This window comes from Chrysochloris asiatica, unplaced genomic scaffold (assembly GCF_000296735.1).
Source record: "Chrysochloris asiatica unplaced genomic scaffold, ChrAsi1.0 scaffold00178, whole genome shotgun sequence".
NCBI lineage: Eukaryota > Metazoa > Chordata > Mammalia > Afrosoricida > Chrysochloridae > Chrysochloris > Chrysochloris asiatica.
The window spans coordinates 4,352,735-4,377,399 of record NW_006408696.1 but is presented as its reverse complement, the minus strand read 5'-3'; the positions used below and the strand labels follow the sequence as shown (position 1 = coordinate 4,377,399).

The window sequence follows — 24,665 nt, the reverse complement described above, 5'->3', positions numbered from 1 at the left end:
GCGCCAGCCTTGTGGTTCAAACCAGCTTTGCAGTCTAGTGCATTAACCCACAGTGCCAGAGAGGGTTAAAAAGAGAGTTTGGGCTGAGGGTGAGTTTTTGTTACTGGCAGCAGATTCTTTTAGAAAAAGGTGATGGGAGCGCATCATGGAAACTCTCACCTGTGCCTCCGTGTGGAGGTGGTTGTGCTGGTGAGCGCTTTTGTGTGTATATTTTCAAGACAAATACAAGATGATAAAAAGGTGGGGAGCGAGACTGGATCCAGGGTGCATCCGCCTGTTTGGGAAAAGAACCCCGTAATGTCTGGCCCTGCTACTGGCTTCTAAGAGTACAGAAAAAGGTCCAGAGCAGCTTCTCTCCTTCCCTTAGACACACCAAGGCCGCCATATTGGAAAGGAAAGGAGGCAGGGGAGCTGAGCCCCAGGAGACCGAGGCCTTCCTACGGAAAGAAGGAAGCAAGAGGGGCCCGCTGCTGGGCGCTATCTGGCAGGTGTCCCGCTCAGCCTTCCTCCTGGGTACCCTCAGCCTTCTCATCAGCGACGTCTTCAGGTTCACTGTTCCCAAGCTCCTCAGGTGGGTCTAGACCTTGGGAATCTTGCTAAGGACTGTTCCATTGTTACTGTACAGTTGGCTCTTTAGCCCCTGCTGTCAGTAACACTAATGAGAATCAATGTGCATTTTATTCACAAATCTGGAAGGCTGCGAGATTCATCTCAGACTGTCTTGGCTTCCCCCATATGGTTGAAGTTTTTATACCCTCCTGGATATTAACCCATTTGTTTTTGTCACATTCGTTTCTCAGAGTTTACCACCCCACTCCCATCCGGTTAAGCAATCTGCATTCCCCCAGCTCAAAGTCCTTTACCCTCGGGGAGTAACTCCTTTGTTTCCCTTCAGACAAAGAGTGATATTATTGAAGACACTTGGGTACCAGACACTTGGGTACCAGACATTCCTCTAGTTTTCTGAGTTTTTAATGTACAATACACAACTGTTTCCACTGTGTATCACAGGAGCATGTACACAGGGAGAAGTTAGGACTGTAATGACTGGGACAATGACTTAAAAGGGTTTAAACAGAAAAAAAAAACCAACTTATTGACCATCCTTCTTTGGGTGGTAACGGCAAACCTCTAGGGCAAGTGGAGTTTCACCTTTGCTTCTTCTTTCTGCCCACATTCTGTCTTTCAAAGCCTCCAAGCCCAGAGCACCAAAGGGTGGGTGAGACAGATCCAGAGGAAGGAAAACCACTAGATGAGAAAGCAGTTGACCTTAGGAAGGAAAATGATGTAAACTCAGACCTGATTGTATCAGTTAGCTTTTTTTTTTCTTTTATATCAGTTAGCTTTTGCTGGGTAACAAAACACCCCAAAAGTTAATAACTTAAAACTGCAGACGTGTATTTATTTAGCTCAGTTCTTCATAATGTGATTCAGTGTTTGGATTAGGCTCAGCTGGGCAGTTCTTCTGGCCCTGGCTGGGTTCATTTTGATGCCTGTGGTCAGCTGCCGGGTTGGCTGGTGATTGGATAGTCTGAGGCTGCCTCAGCTGGGACGGCTTGAGGCTGATCCGTGTGCTCTCTCCTGCTCCAGATGGTCAGTTCAGTCCCAAGAGATGGAGCAAACGCTGCATGATCTCTTGGGGCTTTGGCTTGGATCTGGCACAATGCCACCTCTACCTTGTTCACATGGCCAGTCCAGATTCAAGGAGTGGGAAGAGCTCCTCTTGGTGGAGGGGCTGCCAAAGTCACAGTGGAGAGGAGTGTGAGCAGTGGGGGTGTTGTAGCCTGTTGTATGTCTACCACTGATGCTCCATACCTGGCCAGCCTTGGGGCAGGGCAGCCTCATGGGCATCTGTTCTTACCAGCTGCATCCTTTCCCTCTGCCCCAAGCCTGTTTCTGGAGTTTATCGGCGATCCTGAGGCCCCGGCCTGGAAGGGCTACCTCATCGTTGTGCTGATGTTCCTTTGTGCCTGCCTACAAACGCTCTTTGATCAGCAGCACATGTACAGGCTGAAGCTGCTGCAGATGCGGCTGCGTGCAGCCATCACTGGCCTGGTGAACAGAAAGGTGAGCCCCAGAAGGAGAGTTCCTTCCCCCCTAACAATCCACAGACGGAAGTTCCAGTGAGGAAAGGTAAGGCCATTTTCAGTGGCTGTGTTCTTGCTGATACTACACTCTCATCTCTCACACACCACTCTCCCCTCCTTAGCTGTTTCTGTAAGACCTTGCATACTGACACCCAGCCCTGGGAATCTCTCTGGGCCACATCATATCACATGACCTCTCCTCCCTAGCATATCCCCTTCCAACCTCATAGGTCTTCCTTCAGTTCCTGAGACCCCTCTCCCCCCGCCCCACCCCCCCCCTGCCTTGTCTAATTGGCAGACACTCTCCACACCTGTGGGATCAGCTCTGGACTGCTAGCCACAAGGTCGGCGATTCAAACCCACTAGCCACTCCTCCAAAACCCTACACAGGGTCATTATGAGTCAGAACCAACTCCACAGCACTTAACAGCAATAACTTCACACCCACGAGGATAAAGGGCTAACTCTCTGGCTGTGTAGGATTTCCAAGGTGACCTTGCAGTTCAAACAGACCTTGCTGTCTAGTGCTTACTTACCATACAGCACCACACCAGGACTCCTGGGATATAGTTGTTGTTGTTAAGTACCGTGGAGTCGGCTCTGACTCATAGTGACCCTGCACAGGGTTTCTGAAGCTGTAAATCTTTACGGGAGCAGAACGCCTCATCTTTCTCCCGCAGAACAGCTGGTAGTTTCGAACTGCTGACCTTGAGGTTGGCTGCCTGACTTGTAACCACTACGCTACCAGAGCTCCTTGGGATATAGTTAGCACTCAGTAAACAATCACTTGGCACTAACCCAGTGTCTTTATTGCTCTTACCATTGTTATATGCGATTATTGTATTCATTATCATTACCTCAGCATTTTAAGCAGTATTTTTGGTTCTGGCATATCCCTCAACTCCCACAATAGCCATGTGACAATGACCAAGGAGGTTTTATCAGCCCATATTACAGATTAGGAAACTGAGGTTCAGGGGGAAGAGCTGGACGCACGGTCGCTCAGTGCAGCCTGGAACCCAGCCTGCCAGGTGGCTGAGTTTTTGCTCCATCCTCACCAATAATCTCCGTCTCCACTCCTTCGTCCACCCTCTCTTCAGCCCCGCTGCCCTCCTCTGACATCAGACACTGTCCTGCCTTGCACAGGTCCTGGCTCTGTCCAGTGCCTCCAGAAACACCAGCGCAGTGGGGGACGTGGTCAACCTGGTGTCCGTGGATGTGCAGCGGCTTATCGAGAGCATCCTGTACCTCAATGGGCTGTGGCTGCCTCTCGTCTGGATCGTCCTGTGCTTCATCCTCCTGTGGCAGGTGCGGCAGGGCGGGGCGGAGAGAGACGGATTTGCACTGAATTCTCTTCCTTCCTCAGTCTGTCTGTGTCTGCACACCACGAGCAGGTAAAATGGGAAAAGGCATCACGTTGGATGGTCTGAGCTTGATGCCACCCTCTCTGGGCCTCAGTTCCTTGTCTGTAAAATGAGGCTGAGGGTGCTGATGCTGCCTATGATACTGGCACTTGTTGGGTGCGGTGTTGGGTATCCAACAGGCAGATTAAGTGTGTTTGAAGATGAGGCACCAGCAATCACGGGAAACAAAGACAGAGATTTTGAGGGAAACGATTGACTACCTCATTTTTGGAAAGCATTTGTTATTGTTGTTAGGTGCCAATGAGTCGTCACCAACTCATAGTGACCCTGTGCACAGAAGAACGAAATATTGCCCAGTCCTGGACCAACCTCACTGTTGTTGCCATGCTTAAGTCCATCTTGGCCAATCCATCTCGTTAGGGATCTTCCTCATTTTCTCTGACCCTCCATCTTACCAAACATGATATCCTTCTCCTGCGATGGTCCCTCCTGACAATATGTCTGAAGTATGAAAGACAAAGTTTGACCATCTTGGCCTCCAAGGAGCACTCTGGCTGTACTTCTGCCAAAACGGATTTATTGGTTCTTTTGGAAGCCCGTGGCACTTTCAATATTCTCCTCCAACACCATAACTCAAAAGCATCAATTCTTCTACGGTCTTCCTTATTCACTGTCTAGATTTTGCATGCATATGAGGTTATTGAAAATACCATGGCTTGGGTCAGATGCACCTTAGTCTTCAAGTTGACATCTTTGCTCTTCAACACTTTAAAAAGGTCTTGTGCATCGGGTTTGCCTAATGCAATACATCGTTTGATTTCTTGACTGCTGCTTCCATTAGTGTTGATAGTTGATCCAAGAAGAATGAAGTCCTTGACAACTTCAATCTGTTCTCTGGTGAGAAGAATGTTGTTTATTGGTTCAGTAGTGAGGATTTTTGTTTTCTTGACATTGAGATGCAATCCATACTGAAGGCTGTGCTCTTTGATCTTCATCAGTAAATATTTTAAGTCTTCTTCATTTTCAGCAAGCTAAGTTGTATCATCTGCATATCTCAGGTTGTTGATGATTCTTCCTCCAATGCTGATGCCATGTTTTTCTTCACATAAGCCAGCTTCTTGGATTATTTGCTTAGCATACAGGTTGAATAAGAAAGGTGTCGCACACCTTTCTTAATTTTAAACCATTCAGTGTTCCATGTTCTGTTTGAACAACTGCCTTTTGGTCCATGTACAGATTCTTCATGAGCACAATTAAGCGTTCACAATGGGGTCATTATGCTAAAAATCAAAAGTCTGTCTGACTTCTTTAAGTGCATTTTGTGATTTAAGCTTGTCGTTGTTGTTTGTTTTAATTAAGAGCACCGACTACGCAGGACTTTCTGAGTTTGAATCCTGTCTCTACTGTTTACTAGGTATAAAAACTCTCTGTACCACAGCCTCCTCATCTGTAAACTGGGATCATAAAGCCTCTGCCCTAGACTTGTGGATGGATTAATTATGTGACTCCTTAGAAGGCATTTGCAGTGATACCTGGCACAAAGTTGTACTCGTAGTTGTTTGTTAGGGTTACTGCTCTGTGTTATGCTTGGGGACTGTATGACTATCTTATTCTAGAGCATACCAGGGGTGAGTACAGAGCTCCACAAACGTTTGCTAAAAGGGCCAGGTAATAGTTTAGGTTTTATGGGCTACACGGTCTTTGTCACAACTATTGGACTCTGTGGTTTAATACAAAAGTAACCATGTTGTTGTTTTGTGCCATCAACTCACTTCCAACCCATAGCATCTTTATAGGACAGAGTCGAACTGCTCCAGAGGCTGTCCTCTGGAATCTCTATGGGAGCAGACCATCAGCTCCTTCTCCCTCACAGTAACTGATGGGGTCAAACCCCCAACTTTTCACTTAGCAGCTGAGTACTTAACCACTGCATCACCAGGATTCTTTCCCAAAACAACCATATTGTTGATGTTGTTTAAGTGCGTTGAGTCAATGCTGATGCATAGCGACCCTGTATAGGGTTTCCGAGGAGCAGCTGGAGGGTGTGAACTGCTGATCTTGCAGTTCAAGCCGACCTTTCAGTCCAGTGCATTATCCTACAGCGCCACGATGGACGTGGCTGTGTTCCAATACAATTACTGTGTGTGCAATGAACTTAGAATTACATGGAATGTTCACATATCATGAACTCTATTCTCCATTTGATTTTTTAAAGCCATTAAAAAATGTCAAGACCATTCTTGGTCACGGGCCGGCTGTGGAGTCCATTCTGACTCATAACTGACCCTATAGAGCAGAGTAGAGCTGTCCTATAGTGTTTCCAAGTCTGTCGTCTTTAGTCTTTACAGAGCCGACTGTTACATCCTTCTCCCTTGAGCAGTGGATGGGTTCAAACCACCAGCCTGGTCTTCTGGACCACCGTGGCACCCGTGTACAAACACATGCTACAGAATTTGGCTCCTGGACCATAGTTCATGGCCCCCTGTGTGGAGATACTAGTGAGACAAGGATGGTGCCCCTCCCATTCTTCTCACCCACCTCTTGCTTGGGAGATGACTCAGCACTTTGTTGACTTGGTCACATTGAACTCCAGGGCCTGGTACACAGTTGGTGCTCAGCAAGTACATGCAGGACATTTCAAACAGTGCCGGACACACTGTAACAAGAGGGAGGGGAATAAGGAGAGGCCTGGGAAAATGCAGGACAGTGGAGAGGGTAAAGCACAGGCCAAGGTGATACCAATCAGCCGGGGCCGGCAAGCCACTGACATCATTTACTATCATGTTGTAGAAATGCAATCCTGGCTCATGAACCGTGATGGGAAAGGTTAGGGTTGACAAGACTTGCTTGAGTCAGGCTCATGTAAGTAATAGTTGGAACTCTGAGTTATGGTGCCTCTCTAGGCCTCAGCTGCCTCATCTGTAAAATGGGGAAATACTTCACTGAGGGAAGAGGTATGTCAAGCTAGAAACGCTCGTCCAGAACCTATAAATGCCTGATTTTACCAGAAAAGAAAGAGGGAACCAAAAATAAGAGCTGTGGCGAAGTAGGAAAACTAGGTTAGAGCCATGGTGGCCGCCAAAAGCTTTTCAAGAACTGATGGTTGGCGGTCAGCCTTCAGAAGCACGTGGAGCGTGGTGATAACTGGCAGTTAGTAGGCTTGGTTGTTGTGTGCGCTCATAGAGTCTTGGGGTGGTGCTGTAGGATAAGCACTGGACCACAAGGTCAGTTTGAACCACAGGGCTGGCAGTTCAAACTACCAACTGCTCCTTGAAAAGCCTAAGCAAAGTCACTATGCGTCGGAACCGACTCAACGGCACTTAACAACAGCAACTGTGTGGTCATGGTTATTGTTGCAACCTGGACAGAAATGAGGGCAGGAAGTAGGGATTGTGAAAAAGGTCAATCGTGAGAATATGCAAGTGGCAAGAGCTAGACCAAAAGTCCCAATAGGATCCTGTCTCTGCCACCTCATCATACCGTCTTCTGGCCCACAGTAAAATTTTTGTACAACAAGCAATGTACTTCGAACTAAAAGGTTGCTGGTTCAAGCCCGCCACCTGCTCTGCAGGAGAAAGATACGGTTTTCTGCTTCTGCAAAAATTTACAGCCTCATAAACCCTATACAGTGTCACAATGAGTCGAAACTGATTCAACAGTACCTAACAACAAATAGAAGTTTGAAAATTTTGCAAAAAGGTAGAGAAATAAGTCAGCACCTTGGTGCGCTTTCCTGGCTCTTGGCAGGCCCTCCTGCTTAAGGAGTGGTCGGGCCTTGGGGCTTGTTGCGGTGGAGGTGGTTGTTGTTGTTGTTGTTATGTGCCGTGGAGTCGGTTCCGACTCATAGTGACCCTGTACGGGATTTCCGAGGCTGTAAATCTTTATGGGAGCAGAAAGTCTCATCTTTCTCCCACTGAACAGCTGGTAGTTTCAAACTGCTGACCTTGCGGTTTGCAGCCCGATTCGTAAACACTACGCTACCAGAGCTCCTTCGGTTCTGACTCATATGACTGTACAGGATTTCCGAGGATTGCCTATGGGATTTGAACCACCAACTTTTAGTTTAGCAGTCTGGTGCTTCTACAGTGCTATGCTACCATTTGGGAATTTAGCCCTTTGTTGACAAATATTTGAGTAGTTCAGACTCCTACTGGTGTAGTTACAAGTCTGGCTGCTAACCTCAAGGTCAGCAGTTTGAAACTACCAGCTGTTCTGCAGGAGAAAGATGAGGCTTTCTGCTCCCGTAAAGGTTTACAGCCTCGGAAACCCTATGCAGGGTCGTTACGAGTCGAAACTGACTCCACGGCACCTAACCACCACTACCATTAGAGGACCACATGGGCACTTCTCTGTTGATCCACTAGATGGCGCCATTGCAGCACCAATTCATTCAATTTGCTCACAGGTTCCCAAGATTAGAAACCAATAGTTCCTGAAGCTAAGAGGGGAAACTGAAGGCCAGAGACTGGGACCAGGCAGTGCTCCTCCGGAGGATTAGCTTGATTGCCCTCAGGAGGAATCAGTTCACAGCTTGAGGTGAATTTAGAAATGATTGACTTGTAAAGATTGATTTCATCTCCTCATTTTCCAGACCAGAAACCAAAGCTGAGAGATGGAGTAAGGCTATCCCAAAGTTACAAAGCTTGTTAAGGGCATAGAGTTGCCAGACAGAAAAAGGGTGCCCAGCTAAATGTGAATTTGAGATCAACAGCCAATCGTTTCTTTGTATAAGCATATCCCAAGTATGCATGGGACATACTTACACTAAAATGAACACTTGGTATGTGCCATGGCCTGTCTCCCCCGGCCCAAGCTGAGGAATTTTCAATAAACTCATATGCATGTGAAACTTGGACAATGAATAAGGAAGACCATAGAAGAATAAATGCATTTGAATTACAGTGTTGGAGAAGAATATTGAAATTACCACGGACTGCCAGAAGAACAAACAAATCTGTGTTGGAAGAAGTACAGCCAGAATGTTCCCTAGAAGCTGCTGGTGGTGGTGGTGTGCCGTGGAGTCGGTTCCGACTCATAGCGACCCTGTACAGGGTTTCCGAGGCTGTAAATCTTATGGGAGCAGAAAGCCTCATCTTTCTCCCATGGAACAGCTGGTAGTTTCGAACTGCTGATCTTGCGGTTAACAGAAGCTAGGATGGCAAGATTTAGTCTCTCAGACTTTGGACATAATAACCAGAGGGACCAGTCCCTGGAGAAGGACATCATGTGTGGTAAAGTAGAGGGTCAGAGAAAAAGAGGAAGATCCCCTCTTATGAGAAGGATTGGCACAGTGGCAGTGCAGTGGTGGGTTCAAGTGTAACAGCGATTGTGAGGGTGGTACAGGGCTGGGCGCTGTTTCCTTCTGTGGTGTGTAGGGTCACTATAAGTGGAAGCCGACTCGATGGCACTCAACAATCACAAAAACAACGTCCTATCTCAAACACTTGACCTTCAGTCCACTTAACAGCCACATTGTTGCTGTTAGCGGCTCCCAGGGTCAGCAGCTCCCAGGATGGTCAGCAGCACAGCAGAGTAAAACGCGCCAGGTCCTGCACTGTCTCCAGCGTCATTTGGAAATTAGACCAATGGCTGATTTTCAGAAGTACATCACTAGACCTTGCTTCCTATCCATCTTAGCTTGGAAGCTCCACTGAAACTTTTGAGCATCCTAATCACACACAAGCCTCCACTTTAAGGTGCATTGGGTGGGAATTGAACCCCGGTCTCCTGCATGGAAGGAGACACATGGTAAGTGACAGGCCAACATTTGAACCTGGTCCTGATTTCAGTGGTCCCAACTTCACTCTCTTGCCCTGTCCCTCTTGATGCCTGTCTTAAGTATAACCCCACCCCACCCCCTCTGTGTGAGGTGGCTTACTTCCTCTCCTTAGAGGAGAAGGACCCCATTTTCAGAAGGCCTCTCCTTCCATGGACCCCCATGGTCTCAGTCTCCAGGACTTGGTGGCTGCTACTCTCCAACTCCCTGGCTCTCCCCACATCAGGACCTGAGTGTGAGCCCAGCACTGACCAAATCCCTCAGGGCCAACAGCTGGGCCCCTGCCCGCTTCTGTCCCCAGCTCCTAGGACCATCTGCCCTCACAGCCATTGCTGTCTTCCTGGGCCTCCTCCCTCTGAATTTCTTCATTACCAAGAAGAGGAACCACCATCAGGTTTGTATTGGGAGAAGGAATGCTGGGAGGGGCTGGGGAGTTGGGTAGGGTGGCACTTTCTGGTGAGTCTTGCCCCTCTCTCTGACCTGCCCCCATTCCAGAAACTGGGGGTCTCCTTCCCTCACACCCACTGCACCAACACATTCAGTCGAGCTCTCCTTCTAACTATCAAGAAGTGCCCCTCCTGCGGCCCTCCCAACCCCACCTATCTCACCTGCACCCTGCAGTTAGCTCCACTCTGCCTCGCCCCCACAGCCTCTCCACGTGTCTCACCTTTTGCCTAGAACCCACAGAGGCCTCAGAGGTCTCCTCTCTCCCCAAGTCAAAGCCAGGGAGAGTGATCTGCGTTCTAGACTGGCCCCCTCCTCTCTGCCCCTTTGGCCCCAGGAAGAGCAGATGCGGCAGAAAGATGCTCGGGCGCGTCTCTCCAGCTCCATCCTCAGGAGTGCCAGGGTCATCAAGTTCCACGGCTGGGAGGAGGCCTTCCTGGGCCGAGTCCTGCACATCCGGGACCAGGAGCTGGGCGCCCTGCGGACCTCCGGCCTCTTGTTCTGCATGTCCCTGGTGTCCTTCCACATGTCCACGTTTCTGGTGACGTCACTCAGCTCTCACTGCAGAGCTTGGGGTTGCTGAGGGCAGTGAGGCTGGGTAGCCCCAGATCCCGGTGACCACCTTCCCCACCCACAAACATACCTGTTCTAGGTCTGTTTGTCCAGATCCTGCTTTCTAAGTTTGCTAACCAATCGCTTCTCATCCCATTGAGGTGACAAAGGCTGGTACTTAGCCCACCCTCCCTTCTCCACCTGAAAGGAACCCTGGTGGTTGAGTGCTTAGTTATTAGCCAAAAGGTCAGAAGTTCAAACCTACCAGCCGCTCCATGGAAGGTCCATGTGGCAGTTGTTTCCATGGAGATGACAACCCGACACCCTCGGGAGTAGCCCTATTCCACCCTGTAGGGTTTCTGTGAGTCCGACTCGACTCGACAGCAGTGGGTTTGGGTTTCTCCTGGAGTCCCGGGCAGCTGAGATGGAGAGAAGCTTAGAGATGCAGCTACTGCTTAGGTGGTCTCTTCACAAATCTGCCTGGCCTTGAGGATGCGCCACAAAGCATGGCAGAGAGACCCCCTTACACACACACCAGGCCTGGGAGTGTCGGCTTCCTCCTTTCCTTTAGTTCACAAACTGCTGCTGCAGCTCTGACTCAGGCCAGGCCTCTACTCAGTGACTCACCACTCCTTCCAGAATAATCCATGCTCTTCATCAGACGGCAAGGCTAGGGACACAAGGGCCTTTCCCATGGTTACCTCTAGGAATTAGGACTGCAGGGGCCATTAGCCAGAACAGATGGCACAATGTGGTTACACAACTGCAAGGACTGACACTTAGAACCACGAAGGCTCCCCAAACAGCTCAACTGAGTCCTTACAACTCCAGATGACCACTATCTCCAGTGACCACTACTCTAGGTGACACCATCATGAGTGACCGTCACACCGAGTAATCATCATCCCCAGTGACCACTACACCATATGACATGAGCCGCCATCAGTCGGTCATACCAAGTAACCATTCCACCAATTCACCATCGTATCACCAGTGACACCTAGAAATAAAACGTCACCAACACCCAGCCCTAAACTAGCCCCCGTGACACCCAGAACCACAAAAGCCACCAGTCCTGACAGCCTTCAGTGCTGCTAGAGCACCAGCTTCAGAGTCAGCTTCCAGGGCATTCTGGAACCACAAGTCCCACTTGTGTCCAGACCCTCTGCTGTCCAGGTGATTCTGACTCAGTGACCCTGTAGGACAGAGGAGAACTGCCTCATTGGGTGTCCAAGGCTGTCATCTCTACAGGTGAGTCCTGGGGTGGTGCTGTGGGTTAGTGCGCTGGACTGCAAGGTCAGTGGTTCAAGCTCACTGGCTGCTCCTTGGAAACCCTATACAGGGTTACTATGGGTCGGAACCGACTCATCTTTTTCCCGCAGAACAGCTGGTAGTTTTGAACTACTGATCTTGTGGTTCGCAGCCTGATTCGTAACCACTGTGCTACCAGAGCTCCTTATGACACCAGGGCAGAACCACTAAAATGCTGCTAATATCTAGAGTTACAATCTTTCTCAATGCCTGAAACCATGAGTTTCTGATACTTTGAATGATGGGAACACCCATTCATTCCCCTGCTTTACAGTACTCACGTATGAAAAGGATAGACGCCATCTTTTTATGACATAGGAGCCATGATGGCACAATGATTAAAGCACTCAATTTCTAACAGAAAGATCAAGGGTTCACACCTACCAGTGGTCCCGCAAGAGAAAACACCCAATGATTGGATAGGGAGCATTATGGGGCAGTTCTCCTGTGTCACATGAGTCCGTGTGAATTAGCATCAACTTGGTGGCACACAGCAATGACCTAAGATGAGGATTGGGCTGGGGGTAGAAGAGTTTGGAGTGAGATCTCTGTATTCCAACAGTGTGTACCTGTCCAATGGGCCACAGCTAGTGGTCCACAGCTAATCTGGGCCCCCCAGCTAGAAATGAAGCCCCATACTCACCATGCCTGTGTCTCACCAGGTGGCACTGGTTGTGTTTGCTGTCCACACTCTGGTGGCTGAGGAGAATGCCATGAATGCAGAGAAAGCCTTTGTGACTCTCACAATTCTCCACATCCTCAACAAGGCCCAGGCCTTCCTGCCGTTCTCCATCCATTCCATTGTCCAGGTGAGGCCAGGGTGGAGGCTGCCTTGGGAAAGTCAGCAGTGCCTGGGCCCTGTCCTCCCTGAGCCCACTGTCAGCAGACAGGAAAGGAGATGGAGAGAGTGAGGAAGGAGCAGTGGGAAGAAGAGGAGAACCAGAGGGTGCAGCAGAAAGAGAAGCAACTTAGTCTTGAAGACAAGATGGCGGCCTTAGAAATGCTGAAAGTACATGCACCAATCTGTCCATCATTCTGGGTTCCGTTGACACAGAGCAATGTCAGACATCCCCGAACCACCCATATTAAATGGCTGCTGCTTTTGTTACCAAAAATGGATGGGTTATGGGAAAAAAAAGCAGGAGTCTCTCAGGTGGACAAAGTTTGAAATGATTTCTTAAAATGTCTTCATGGTGCTATCAGAAAGTCCATCGGCCTCTTCCCCAGTCTTGTGTGCAGAATAGTTGGTTGGTTGATCCAGTTATGCTCATCAGAAATAATGAGGTAGAAGGGACCACCACTTCCCTCTGCCCTGTTTCAGTCACCCAGGAAACCACAATATGTAGGGCTCATTAGATGGGACTCTTTCCTGCACATCTTGGGGCACCTGATTTGCTCTCTAGCATTGGTGACGTGAGGCTTTGGATTCCGCAGGCCCGTGTGTCCTTTGACCGCCTGGTCACTTTCCTGTGCCTGGAAGAAGTGGCCCCTGGTGCTGTGGACACACATCCATCCAGCTGCTGTGAGTTCTGAGTTGAGTGTGGGAAGGATGGAGGGGGGTTGTGGGGCTCCCCAGACTATCAGCAAAGGCCAGTGTCCTAGCTAGGAGGAAGCAGCGGGGCTGTCCTGAATGGGACGGCACATTGAGATCATGTCCCTTGCTTTGCAACTTGGAGACAGGCCAGTGGGACCGCTCTTTCCACCAGTCATGCAACAAATGCTGGTTGAGCCCCTGCACCCATCTGGGTGTGTGGTGTGAGCAGGACAGACCAGGGAGTTAGCAGGGTGGCGTTTCAACAGAAAACATCAGTGATATTGAGGATGCCATTGTACCCTGAGACCCACTTAGCTTTACTTACCTGCGCCTTGCCACGCTGGCCCAGTGCCTTCAACACAGCATCTGTGGATCTAGAGGCTTTAATTGCTATAATGGGAGGGCCAACTCACCTTCCCTTAATGTAACAGGAATAGTCAAACTGCTTGGAGTCCTGTAGGATAAGCACTGGACTGCTAACCATAAGTCGGTGGCAAACTCTCCAGCTGCTCCTTGGGAACCCTATACAGGGTTGCTGTGAGTTGGAACTGACTTGACTACACCTAACAACAATAACAGTCTGCTTACCTAGAAGACACCAGCCTCATTTTTAAAAGCCCACCTGTTCACATTAGACAGCCTAGGGTCCAAATCCTGACCTTGCCACCAAAAAGCTGTGTTACCTTGACAAGCTATTCTCTCTCAGCCTGTGTTAATGGTGGTGATGGCAATGTGCCATGGAGTCGGATCTGACTTAATAGCCACCCTGGAGAGGGTTAAATGAGTTCATAATCGAGCTGGACTTAGAGCCAGGCACAAAATAAGTGCTGAGTTATTTTATGATAAGAAGGTAGCCTGGTGGTGGTGGTTGTATGCCATGGAGTTGCTTCCGACTTACAGCGACCCTGATTGGCTGATGAGTTTGAGCCCGCTGACCTTGTGGTTAATATCCGGTGCCTATCCTACAGCACCATACCAGGACTCCTAAGATCACCTGGTGATTTTAATTAACTTTGTTGTTGCTGTTGTTAAGTGGCGTTGAGTCAGTTTTGACTCAGAGAGACCCTGTATAAATTTCCAAGGCTTTAAATCTTTGTGGGAGCACAAAGCTTCATCTTTCTCATGCAAAGCAGCTGGTGGGCTTGAACTGCTGACCTCGTGGCTTTCAGTCCAGTGCTTATTCTACAGAGCCACCATATCCCCATAATTATTATAATGAATTCATTATTTCAGTTATTATTATAATGATTATTAGCAACTACACCACAAATGGAAGTAAACTAAAAATCTTTTGTTGTTGGATACCAGCGAGTCAATTTTCGACTCCTACTGACTCCATGCCACAGAGTAGAGCTGCCCTGTGAGTTTCCTAGGTTACAATCCTTATGGGAACAGCTCATGAGGTCAGTCTCACATGAAGCTTTGGGGTGGATTCCAACAGCCAGTTAGCAGCTGATCACTTAACTGTCTGTATCACTAAGACATCAAACTTGGGCTTCTGAGGCTCCTCAAAGCTCTGGCACATTCTCAGCTAGAGCACAGCCATGTCCCCGAGTCGGTGTGAAGCCTGAGCTCAGAACGCAGGTGCCAGGCTTATCCCAGGTAGGGTCCTAGGTTCCTCAACTGCAGTGTGCAGCTTGTGCCCACAGCTTGTAGCATCCTCCAAAGAGTGCTTTCTCCTTTCCCCACAAAGAGTTCCGGGTTCCTTCCGAGGGCAAGCATCTCCCCGCTAAAACCATCAGTAGCCACTGTGTCCACTAGACACAGAGGGGACAATTAGAATGTAACGCGTGTGCATTCCACGCCCAGTTAATGCCTGTTGTCCTGGTGAAATCCACAGCACACCCTTTCACTCTCCAAAGTGTTCTGAATGGGCAAAAAATGATATCAGTAGTCCATACACTTTCTCGTGAAAAGGGTCAGATAGCAATTCCTTTAGCCTTGTGAACTCTCTGTTCCGACCACTCAGTTCCATCATTGTAGTGAGAAAGCAGCTATAAACGATGCATAAACAGGTCGGGGAGAGGACTGTGTGCCAATACACTTTATTTACAAGACGAGGTAGTGGGCCTGATTTGGATTGTGGTTCGTAGACCCTTGAATTCTGTATGTAACTGATGCAGTAAGAACACGACCTCCCCAGGGTCACAGAGCAAGCCAGGCAGTAGTGGGACCATTTGTTTAATCTGAGATTCCCTCCTGCACTTGCTGCCCCTCGGAGCAAGACCAGGGGGAACTCTTGGAGCATCCCTGTTAACTAGCCTCTCCTGCCACACAGCTGCCGGGGAGGACTGCATCACTGTACGCCACGGCACCTTCGCCTGGTCCCAGGAGAGCCCTCCCTGTCTCCAGAGGTACAGAATGGCCACCCTGCTCACCATGTTTGTGTTTACAGGGAACTGACACGCCACTTCCTGTGTGAGAGGTGGGCTAGGCTGGTCCCGGGCTCTGCGGGGGAGATTCCTAGGACCCCCATACCTGGCACAGAGAGTCTTGGGAAAGGAAAGTTTGTGGTGTTGTGTACTGAATAGGGTATTTGAATTTCCCCCAGTCTGGCACTATAGGATAAGCACTGGACTGTTAACTACAAGGTCAGCGGTTCACACCCACCAACCACGCCTTGTAAACCCTCTACAAGGTTGTACTATAAGTTGGAACTGACTCAATGGCACTTAACAACCACCACCAGGAGGACACCCCTCTGCTTCCCAGGTTGGCCAAGATGGCGCCATGGGAGGCCAAGTCAAGAGGAATCCAAAGACACCCCTCAATCATAGAACTGTTACTCCCTTCCCCCCATCAACTTTCAGACAAATAGATAGGAATGTGCTCCTCACTGTAGTCAAAAGGGCAGCATTTGCCCCAAAGCAAGGCTTCAGAGGCAGGCAGGGGCAGGAAGGAAGGACCCAGGGAAGGAGTCAGAAGGACATTGCTGTCCTGAGGGGATTACAACCGATGTCATGAAGCAAAACATGCACAAAGTGTCAAATGGAAAACTTAATTTGTTCTGTAAACTTTCATCTAAACCACAGTAAGAAGGGTTTTCCCAAAAAAGAGGATCCCTAAAGCCAGGCACCATCTGTCCCGCCTGTCTCGGTCATCAGGTCATTGCCACCTCCAGCCTCCAGCTCTTTGGCTGGGTTCAGGGTAGAAACCCTACCGGGCTCCAAAACTCAAGTACTTAAGAAGGAAAAGAAAGTTCCATGGACAGTAAAACACACACACTGAACTGCCCTTGAGTCGGTTCCTACTTAGTAAAAAACAAATTTCTTGTTGTCAAGTCAATTCCAACACAAGGTTGTTGGTTCAAACTCACCAGCCGCTCCTTGGAAAGCCTATACTGGGTCACTATGAGTCGGAACCGACTCGATGGCACTTACAATAACAACAGCAGCACAGGGTAGATCTGCCCTGTTGGGTTTCGAAGGCTGTCGTCTTTACAGAAGCGGACTGCCTCATCGTTCTCCCACAGAGAGGCTGGTGGATTCAAACACCTACCTTTTGGTTAGCAACTGAGCACTTTATCACTGTACCACCAGGGTTCCTTGGATACCTACATATCCCTGATTTTCTGGAGGTAGATCCCCAGGCCTTCTAGTGTACCTGTGGGTGGAGTTGAACCGCCACCTTTCCGGTCAGCAGCCAAGTACTTAACCAGTTACACTTCCCAGGGACTCTAGCCTAGGCAGACCTTAAGTCCGCTGTCATTCATTCACCACACAGAATTTAGTGAGCATTTACTATGTGCCGGGGACACTATCGTGAACAAGACAGATGAGCTCCCTGCTCTCTTGGGGCTGACATTGTAAAGATGAGGCGCCAATGGGAAATCAGGGTGAGGGGACAGGGTGTGCTGCTGAGGAAAGGAGGGCTGGCATTGAAGCTGAGATGGGAATGAAGGGAAGGAGTGAGGCTGGCAGGTGTCTGGGGACAGGACTTTCTGGGCAGTATAACAGCAAGTGCCAAGGTCCTGTGACTGGAGAGTACCCAGACCAGGATTCCTCAGCCTCAGCACTGCTGACATTTGAGTGACAATCTCCCCATCCATTGGTGGCAGCCTTGCAGGATCCCTGGACTCTTAACTACTAGATGCCAGGAGGGCCCTCCCCCCCTTCCCCCCTTCCCCCAGCTTGTCACAACCAAACATGTCTCCAAACATGGCCCAAGCCCCCCTCAGATGAGACCACTGGCTCTTGTGTTCAAGAAGCAGCAGGCGGTCAGTTGGCTGAGGTGGGCACCTAGGCGGAGTGGTGGGAGATGTGCAGGACGAGATCAGCAACTGTCAGGACTTGGCTTTAACCTCTGGGGTAGAGGAGGGTGCACAGCAGGCAATGGGGGCATACGGCAGGAACCTGGGCGTGAGACGTTGCAGGTGAAGCCCTCCTGCCACCTGGGATTCTGTGTGATGTGTAAGCATTGTGTGAGCATCTGTGTGCCTACTCGTGTATGTATACATTGTGCAAGCATGTGTGTGCGTGTACATATGTGTGTGGGGGTGTATGTTGGCACACACCTGCAGTAACTGTGCATACTTGTAGTGCGTAGGCAGTGTGCACGTGTGTACACACGAGTGTGTGCATGTGTGGTACATGTGTGCAGGTTTGTAGTGAGCATGTGTGTGTGTGCATACACGTGTGCAGAGTGTGCACTTTGCATTGAGTATAGTGTGTGCGTGTGTGTGCTGCATGCACACTTGTAGTGAGCATGTATTGTGTGTGTGTGTACACATGTGACTGCATGCATGGGCATGTGCACATATGAGCGCATGTGTGCATGCTGTGTGTGTGTGTGCACACGGTGTAGGGGAATGGCTGCTCAAGTGACCAGACAAGGACTGGGTGGGAAAGAACTTTTGGTGAGTCCCCGGATGAGCCACCCAACTAGAAAGCTGGGCTCTGCTGGGGGCTCTACACTGCTGTGCAGATGGCCTGGGCCTTCCCCAGGGCCACAGCTCGCCTCCTGTGTTGCCAGGATCAACCTCACGGTGCCCCAGGGTTCTCTGCTGGCTGTCATTGGTCCAGTGGGGGCAGGGAAATCCTCCCTGCTTTCTGCCCTCCTAGGAGAGCTTTCCAAGGTGGAAGGAGCAGTGAGCACCAAGGTGAGGCCTCATGCCCCTGCCTGTATGCTAAACCCATTCCCATCTTACAAGCCCCTCTGATCCTCCCAGCTCCTCACACTCTTCCCCAACCCCTCCCAAAGTGCTCCTGTCTCTGCCCCACCCACCTCCCAGTGACCAGGGTGAGCTGTGTTGTAGGGTCCCGTGGCCTACGTGCCCCAGGAGGCATGGCTCCAGAACGCCTCGGTGGTGGAGAACGTGTGCTTCCAGCAGGAGCTGGACCCGCCGTGGCTGGAGCAAGTCCTAGAGGCCTGTGCTCTGTGGCCGGATGTGGACCGCTTTCCCGCGGGAGTGCACACTCAGGTTGGGGAGCAGGTAGGTCCTCAGGCTTCCTGGGAGGCAGTGTGGTGGGTGGTGTGGAGAAAACCGTGGAGGGGAAGATAGGACAGCGGAGACATGGGAGAGAAGATGGGCCAGCTTAGCATCACGTACACAGTGGTGGGGGTGTTGTGTGCCATGGAGTCGGTTCTGACTCATAGCCACCCTGCATAGGGTTTCTGAGGCTATAAATCTTTTCTCCTGATGAGCAACTGGTAGATTCCCATTGCTGACCTTGTGGTTAGTAGCCCAGCTCATAACCCTCTATGCTACCAGGCTTAAGCACACACTTGGAAAGTGCCTAAACAGTCATGAATGGACAAGAGATCAGAAATAGAGACTTAGGGAGAAGCGGGACAGGGTTTTGTGCTACAGACTCTCCAGTCCTGGAGCGACAGGACTTGGGCTCCTGCCTCCCTTTACTTGCCTTATGGGGGCACATGGACAAATTGCTACCTGTCTCAGGGTCTCCGCCAAGGTTCTGGGCATCAATGTCTTAGAATCAAGGTCTGGGTTTTGTAAATAGTTTTATTGGAACAGAGCCACGCCCATCCGTGCACCCCTGGTTGTGACTGCTCTGTGTAAGTAGTTGCCACGGGTCCTTCCACAAGCCTAAAATGGTCGCTACCCGGTTCTTTATGGATGGAGCTGGTGGCCCCTGGATTAAGGGATTGTCAGTGGAAGAGTGGGAGTTAGTGTTAAGGGTGTGTGCGAGGTGTCCTGGGGGAGGAGGAGGAGAGAGGACGGAAGGGTCTCCAGGAGCCCCCAGGTAGACTGGAGCAGAGGTGAACCGAAGAAGCTGAGAACGGGGCAGGGGCTGAGTGCTTGCCTAGTGGCATCTAAAGTTTGTCCAGCTGAATCATGTACAGAGCCAAACATCTGACCTTCTAGTACCTTGTCTTTCCTCCGCCTGCCCACCTCATTCCTCCAAGACTCCACTCCCAAACCGTGATGCCATCCTTGAATCCTCCTCTTCTCTCACACTACATCTCATCCGTCCACCCTCCGAGCATACCCAGAATGCTCTGGTATTGTCCACCATCAACTCCCTACGTTGGCTTCAGTGACCTCCTCTTGGCCTGTCTACCCTCCCCTACTCATCAAATCCCAGCTGCGGAGTCTTATAAACATCAGGTCACGTCCAGTGTCTCCCCTTTTTCCTCAGAGTCAAAACCAAAATCCTGACAGTTGCCAAACAAACTGCCCCCTAATCTGACCCCAGCTATCTCTAACCCCATTTCCTGCTGGGCTCACCCTTCCCACCGCACTCCTGCTACATAGGTCTCCCACCCAGAGTATCTCCCACCTCGGTCCCTTTGCACCTGCTGTTACCATACTTGGAAAGCTCTTCCCAGGGGTCCTTGGCTCATCCCTCACTTCTGTTGGATGTCAACCAATATGTCACCTTAATGGGGAGGTCTCCCCTGTCCACACTGGTACACCCCACACCCCACTGCTCTAGTATTCCTCACAGCACCATTTGATATACTTGTATCATAGAATCTGTCCAATTCATAGCGACCTGTATAGGGTTTCCAAGGAGCAGCTGGTAGATTTGAACTGCTGACCTTATGGTTAGCAGTCCAAAGCTTATCCTAGAGTGCCTCACCAGGTCTTAGTTACTTATTTATTGTCTGTCTCCTGCCCACCCCCATTAGAATGTAAGAGCTATAAGAGAAGATACTTTGTTTTGTTCGTTGCTATGTCCCCACACTGGCTATATGGCAGGCCAGTTGACTAACTCATGGTGACCTCAGGTGTTAGAGAAGAACCGTCTCTGTAGGGTTGACAGTAGCGGATTTATTTTTTGGAAGGAGATCTCAAAGCCTTTCTCCCAAGCACTTCTGAAGGGACTCAAATCTCCAAACTTCTAGGTAGCAGCTGAGCACCTTAACCATCTTCACCCCTAGGGCCCTCTGAGTACATAGTAGACATGTAGGTAAATATCAGGTGGAGGAATGACTGATGAACGACAAGAAGCAATTGGTGTCAAGATGGCGACAGAAGCCAGAGTGAAGGAGAAACAAGTGAGACTGGAGATGGAGAATGAAAAAAGCTCCTCCAGGAAGCCAGGCAGTCACAGGGAAAAGAGAAGCTGGGTGGAGGTTGGAGGGGTTGGTCTGCTGCAACGAGAGCAAGTCGTGGCAGCTGAAGCCCTACCCCTCTCTCGTGGCCGTCACAGGGCATGAATCTCTCAGGGGGCCAGAAGCAGCGGCTGAACCTGGCCCGAGCCGTGTACAGAAAGGCGGCCGTATACCTGCTGGATGACCCCCTGGCGGCCCTGGATGCCCGTGTCGGTCAGCACGTCTTCCACCAGGTCATCGGGCCCAGTGGGCTGCTCCAGGGAACGGTAACACTGGGGAGGGTGTGTGAGAGGAGCCCCCTGTCAATTTTACTACCCCTCCTCCAGTCCAGCTCTCTGATTTGTACTGGTCAGCTGTTGCTAGGTCCTGCTGCGTAACAAACAGCCCCCAGAGCTCAGTTGTTGACACCAGCTCACTGGTCTGGGGTCCCGCTTCTACATCTCTGGGCCAGGCTCAGGTGAGCTCCATGTGTCGTCTTGTTTGGAGACATGGCTTAAAGGAGCCTCCTCTATTGGGACATGCTGTTTCCAAGGAAGTGGACAGAACAGTGGGGGGAGCCTGCCAGGTACTCTCAGCCTAGGGACACCCCCCACCATCTCAGTTATGGCAGGCTGATCCAGCAAATGAGTGTATCTTCCTCTCCTTCCCTCCTCAGACACGGGTCCTTGTGACTCATGCGCTCCACATCCTGCCCCAGGCTGATCGGATTGTGGTCCTGGTGGATGGGGTCATTGCAGAGATGGGATCCTACCAGGAGCTTCTGGACAGGAAGGGGGTCCTGGTGGACCTTCTAGGCCAGGCTGGGCAGCCAGGAGATGGAGGAGAAGGAGGTACTGGCTGCACTTTGTTGAATCTCTGTGCCTGGCCCCCTACCACCCTTGGGGAGAAGGTGCTAAGGGTCCACTGGGGTTAAGGTGGTGCTTCCTTGGGACTACCCTTTCATGATCACAGAATGGGCAGAGAACTTCTAGAATGATACATGATTTCTTTTGCTTTCTACAAGCCTCCATGAGGCATACGGGCTATTCTGCCCTGTTTTTAGGTGAGCACACTGGAGCAAAAAGATCCAGTCACATGCCCAAGGTCACGGTGATGGAGCCAAGGTTGAACTTAGGTGTGTCCAGCCTCAGAGTCTATGATCTAAGCAAGAAGGTCATTGGTGCCGAGAGACCAGAGTCCTACAGTGTGCTAATGAGGGCCTCTCAGAGCCCAGAGAACATAGGGGCTGCTGGGTAAATGACAATGTTCTAGAAGGAATTCACACACCAAATCCACTGTCATACAGTGGGTGCCAACGCATAGCAACCCTATGAGGTGGAATAGAATCACTGCCCTGTGTATGTAGTTTCCAAGGCTATATAAGTCTTTATGGAAACTGACTGCTACTCCTTTCTCCCGTGGCTCAGCTGGTGGGTTTGAACTGCTGATCTTGCAGTGAGCAGCTGGGTGCTTAGTTCTTCTGCCACCAGTTCACACACAGTGAATGGGAAGTGACAGCTGGTGACACTTCATGGGCCTTCCTCTTGTTACCATCACAGTGCCCTTGAGAGGATGCTGCTGAGACAATCGCCCCGTTTTACAGATGAGAAAACTGAGGCCTGAGGTCACATGGCTCCGTGGGTGGTGGTGTTGGGATTTGAACCTAGGCAACTCACTCCTGAGTATGTGTTTGTGATTAGGGTGCTGTGTGCCACATCACCTGACAAAGGCAGGACTCACACTTGGGTCTCTCTAGCCCCAGGCTTTATACTTTCTAGAAACATCTGCTTGTGGGCCACAAAGTCACCATCCAGAGCCCAGTCAGGGAAATGGGGAGGGGCTCCTGAGGAAGACAAAACCTGAGGTTGTGGGGGGATTCTCTGAGGAAGAACATCCCAGGCACAAGAAACCCCTTGAACAAGGTGTCAAGGAGCCAGGAGGAGCTCGGCTTTGTGTAGTGTTCGTGGATGTGTTGACACCCCCAGTTGGTAAGCAGGAGCCCAGTGGTGCAGTGGATGAAGCTTCAGACTACTAACAGAAAGGTTGGCGGTTTGAATCCAGCAGCAGCTCCACGGGAGAAAGGATTTCCAGCCTCGGAAACCCTCTGGGGCCAGTCATACTGCTCTGTCCAGGGTCCCTGTGAGTCAATTGGCAGTGGTCTGTAAGCTTAGAGGAGGGGGCTCAGCTGTGTTTATTGACTAAATGAAGGAGGTAGCTGGAAGAGCCTAAGGAGGGTTAAGAGGACACTAGGGAGGTGACAGGAACTAGAGGAGAAGAAATAGATGCACAGGAAATAACCCCTCAGCCAGTGGTGTCCAAGCATGGCGGGACCCATGGCACTGACACTGTTGTAACCGCTGTGTGACTAGATTCCCGTAATCTCACAGAAACCGACCCTCCAACCCATGCCGAGGATTCCAGCGGCAACCCTGGAGGCGAGAAGTCCGCGGGCAGTTCCAAGAGGTCAGTCCAGGGGATATGGAGAATGGGATGGGCACTTACATCTCAGGAGGTTGGGGAGGCCAGAACCATAATGGGCTGAGCACCTGCTGTGTACCCACTGCTGTGTGGTCCTCGGCTGAGAGAGTGGATCATCAAAAGCTAATTGACATTCAGTTTGCCAAAATGTTTAACTCCCCAAGTGGCTGGTTCACCAGATGACCAGTTTGCCACAGGTCAGGGTGGCCAGGCTGCTGCACTGGGGGAAGGGCACTGCCCAGATTTAACTTCCTACAGGGATCAAGGTCCCCCAAGGTCTCCGTGTACTCTCCCCGATGACTGACACTTTTAGACCTGAAAGTGAACTAAAGATTGCTTATGAGAATTGTCTCATTGCCCAGGTGGGACAGGGCTGGTTCCCAGGGAAGACCCTTAGCGCAGTTGTTCTTAACCACACTGGGTCCTGATGTGCATACTTTGGCAGGCATGCTATGCAAAGGTCTTGGGTCTACACCTGTAACATCTGTAGGCGCTGGTCAGACACACAAACATGCTGTCCACTTTTCTCCCAGGCCCCTCCACAGAGGAATGCCTGGCCCACGCACAGCTGGACTCACTGTGGAGCTGTCCGCCACAGGCAGAGGGACCTGCCTCCAAAGTGGCCTTGTAAAACAGAACAAATGATCACTGGGGCCAGAAGGCTTGAGCTCAAGTGTCAGTCATCAGCGGGTGGGGTGCAGGGAGACTTTGGGGGACCTTGATCCCTGTAGGAAATTAAATCTAGGCATTGCCCTTCCCCCGGTGCAGCAGCTTGGCCACCCTGAGAGCACTCCTGGGTCATAGGTAAACTGGCAGTACTGTCTGTCCTCACGGTATGGAATAACCCTGAAAAAGATGAGATGGATAGATGGGCACACAGATGACAGACAGACAAAAATGGTAGATGGGTGGGTAGCCGGATGGATGGACAGATGGACAGAGATAGAGATGACAGATAATGGGTGGATGATGGAAAGATAGATGGGTGACTAAATGGATGGCTAGACATAGATGATAGAGTTGATGGATGGACAGACGGATGGACGGAGACAGAGATGATATAGATGATAGGTGGGTAGGTAAGTGAATGGATGGATTGACAGACATAGATGACAGATGATGGGTAGGGGTAGGTAGATAGACAGATGGACAGACATATAGATGACACAGATAGTAGGCAGGTAACTGGACGGACAAACATATAGATGGTAGAGATGGATGGACAGATGGACATAGAAGGTAGATATGTGGAGATGATGTGTGGGTGGTGTAGACATATACAGATGGCATGATGGGTGAATTGGCGGGGGGAGGAGTGGACAGACAGATGGGATGGATAGATGGATCACACTCATCCACAGTTGAAAGGGACATTCAGAAAACTCTTTTGCATCTGAACTGTACAAATTGACGTTGTGCTGGACCGACAGATCTGAGGGATGCAGCAGGGCAAGCCGACTGCAGCAAAGCTTAGGCCAAACTGAAAACACTGAAACCCAAGTTCCCAAATGAGCAAAGAGGTTCAACCAGTGGATGGGGCTGGGAGAACAGGCTCGCTGGGCTGCAGATGACCTTTAGTGGGCAGTGGATGGGGCTGGGAGAACAGGCTCGCTGGGCTGCAG

General features: G+C 50.4%; 1 protein-coding gene across 1 annotated transcript in view; it reads left to right on the top strand.

Annotated features, from left to right (window-relative positions):
• The window catches only part of ABCC6 (ATP-binding cassette, sub-family C (CFTR/MRP), member 6), a 63,391-nt gene that overhangs the window by 20,848 nt on the left and 17,878 nt on the right, over window positions 1–24,665 (top strand). The window contains exons 8-20 of the mRNA XM_006871966.1: window positions 350–571; window positions 1,890–2,067; window positions 3,234–3,395; window positions 9,529–9,621; window positions 10,009–10,212; window positions 12,197–12,343; window positions 12,969–13,056; window positions 15,347–15,422; window positions 18,040–18,166; window positions 18,323–18,499; window positions 20,685–20,852; window positions 21,242–21,416; window positions 22,953–23,028. Coding sequence (XP_006872028.1) covers window positions 350–571; window positions 1,890–2,067; window positions 3,234–3,395; window positions 9,529–9,621; window positions 10,009–10,212; window positions 12,197–12,343; window positions 12,969–13,056; window positions 15,347–15,422; window positions 18,040–18,166; window positions 18,323–18,499; window positions 20,685–20,852; window positions 21,242–21,416; window positions 22,953–23,028 — 1,893 coding nt within the window. The remainder of the gene's footprint in view (window positions 1–349; window positions 572–1,889; window positions 2,068–3,233; window positions 3,396–9,528; window positions 9,622–10,008; window positions 10,213–12,196; window positions 12,344–12,968; window positions 13,057–15,346; window positions 15,423–18,039; window positions 18,167–18,322; window positions 18,500–20,684; window positions 20,853–21,241; window positions 21,417–22,952; window positions 23,029–24,665) is intronic.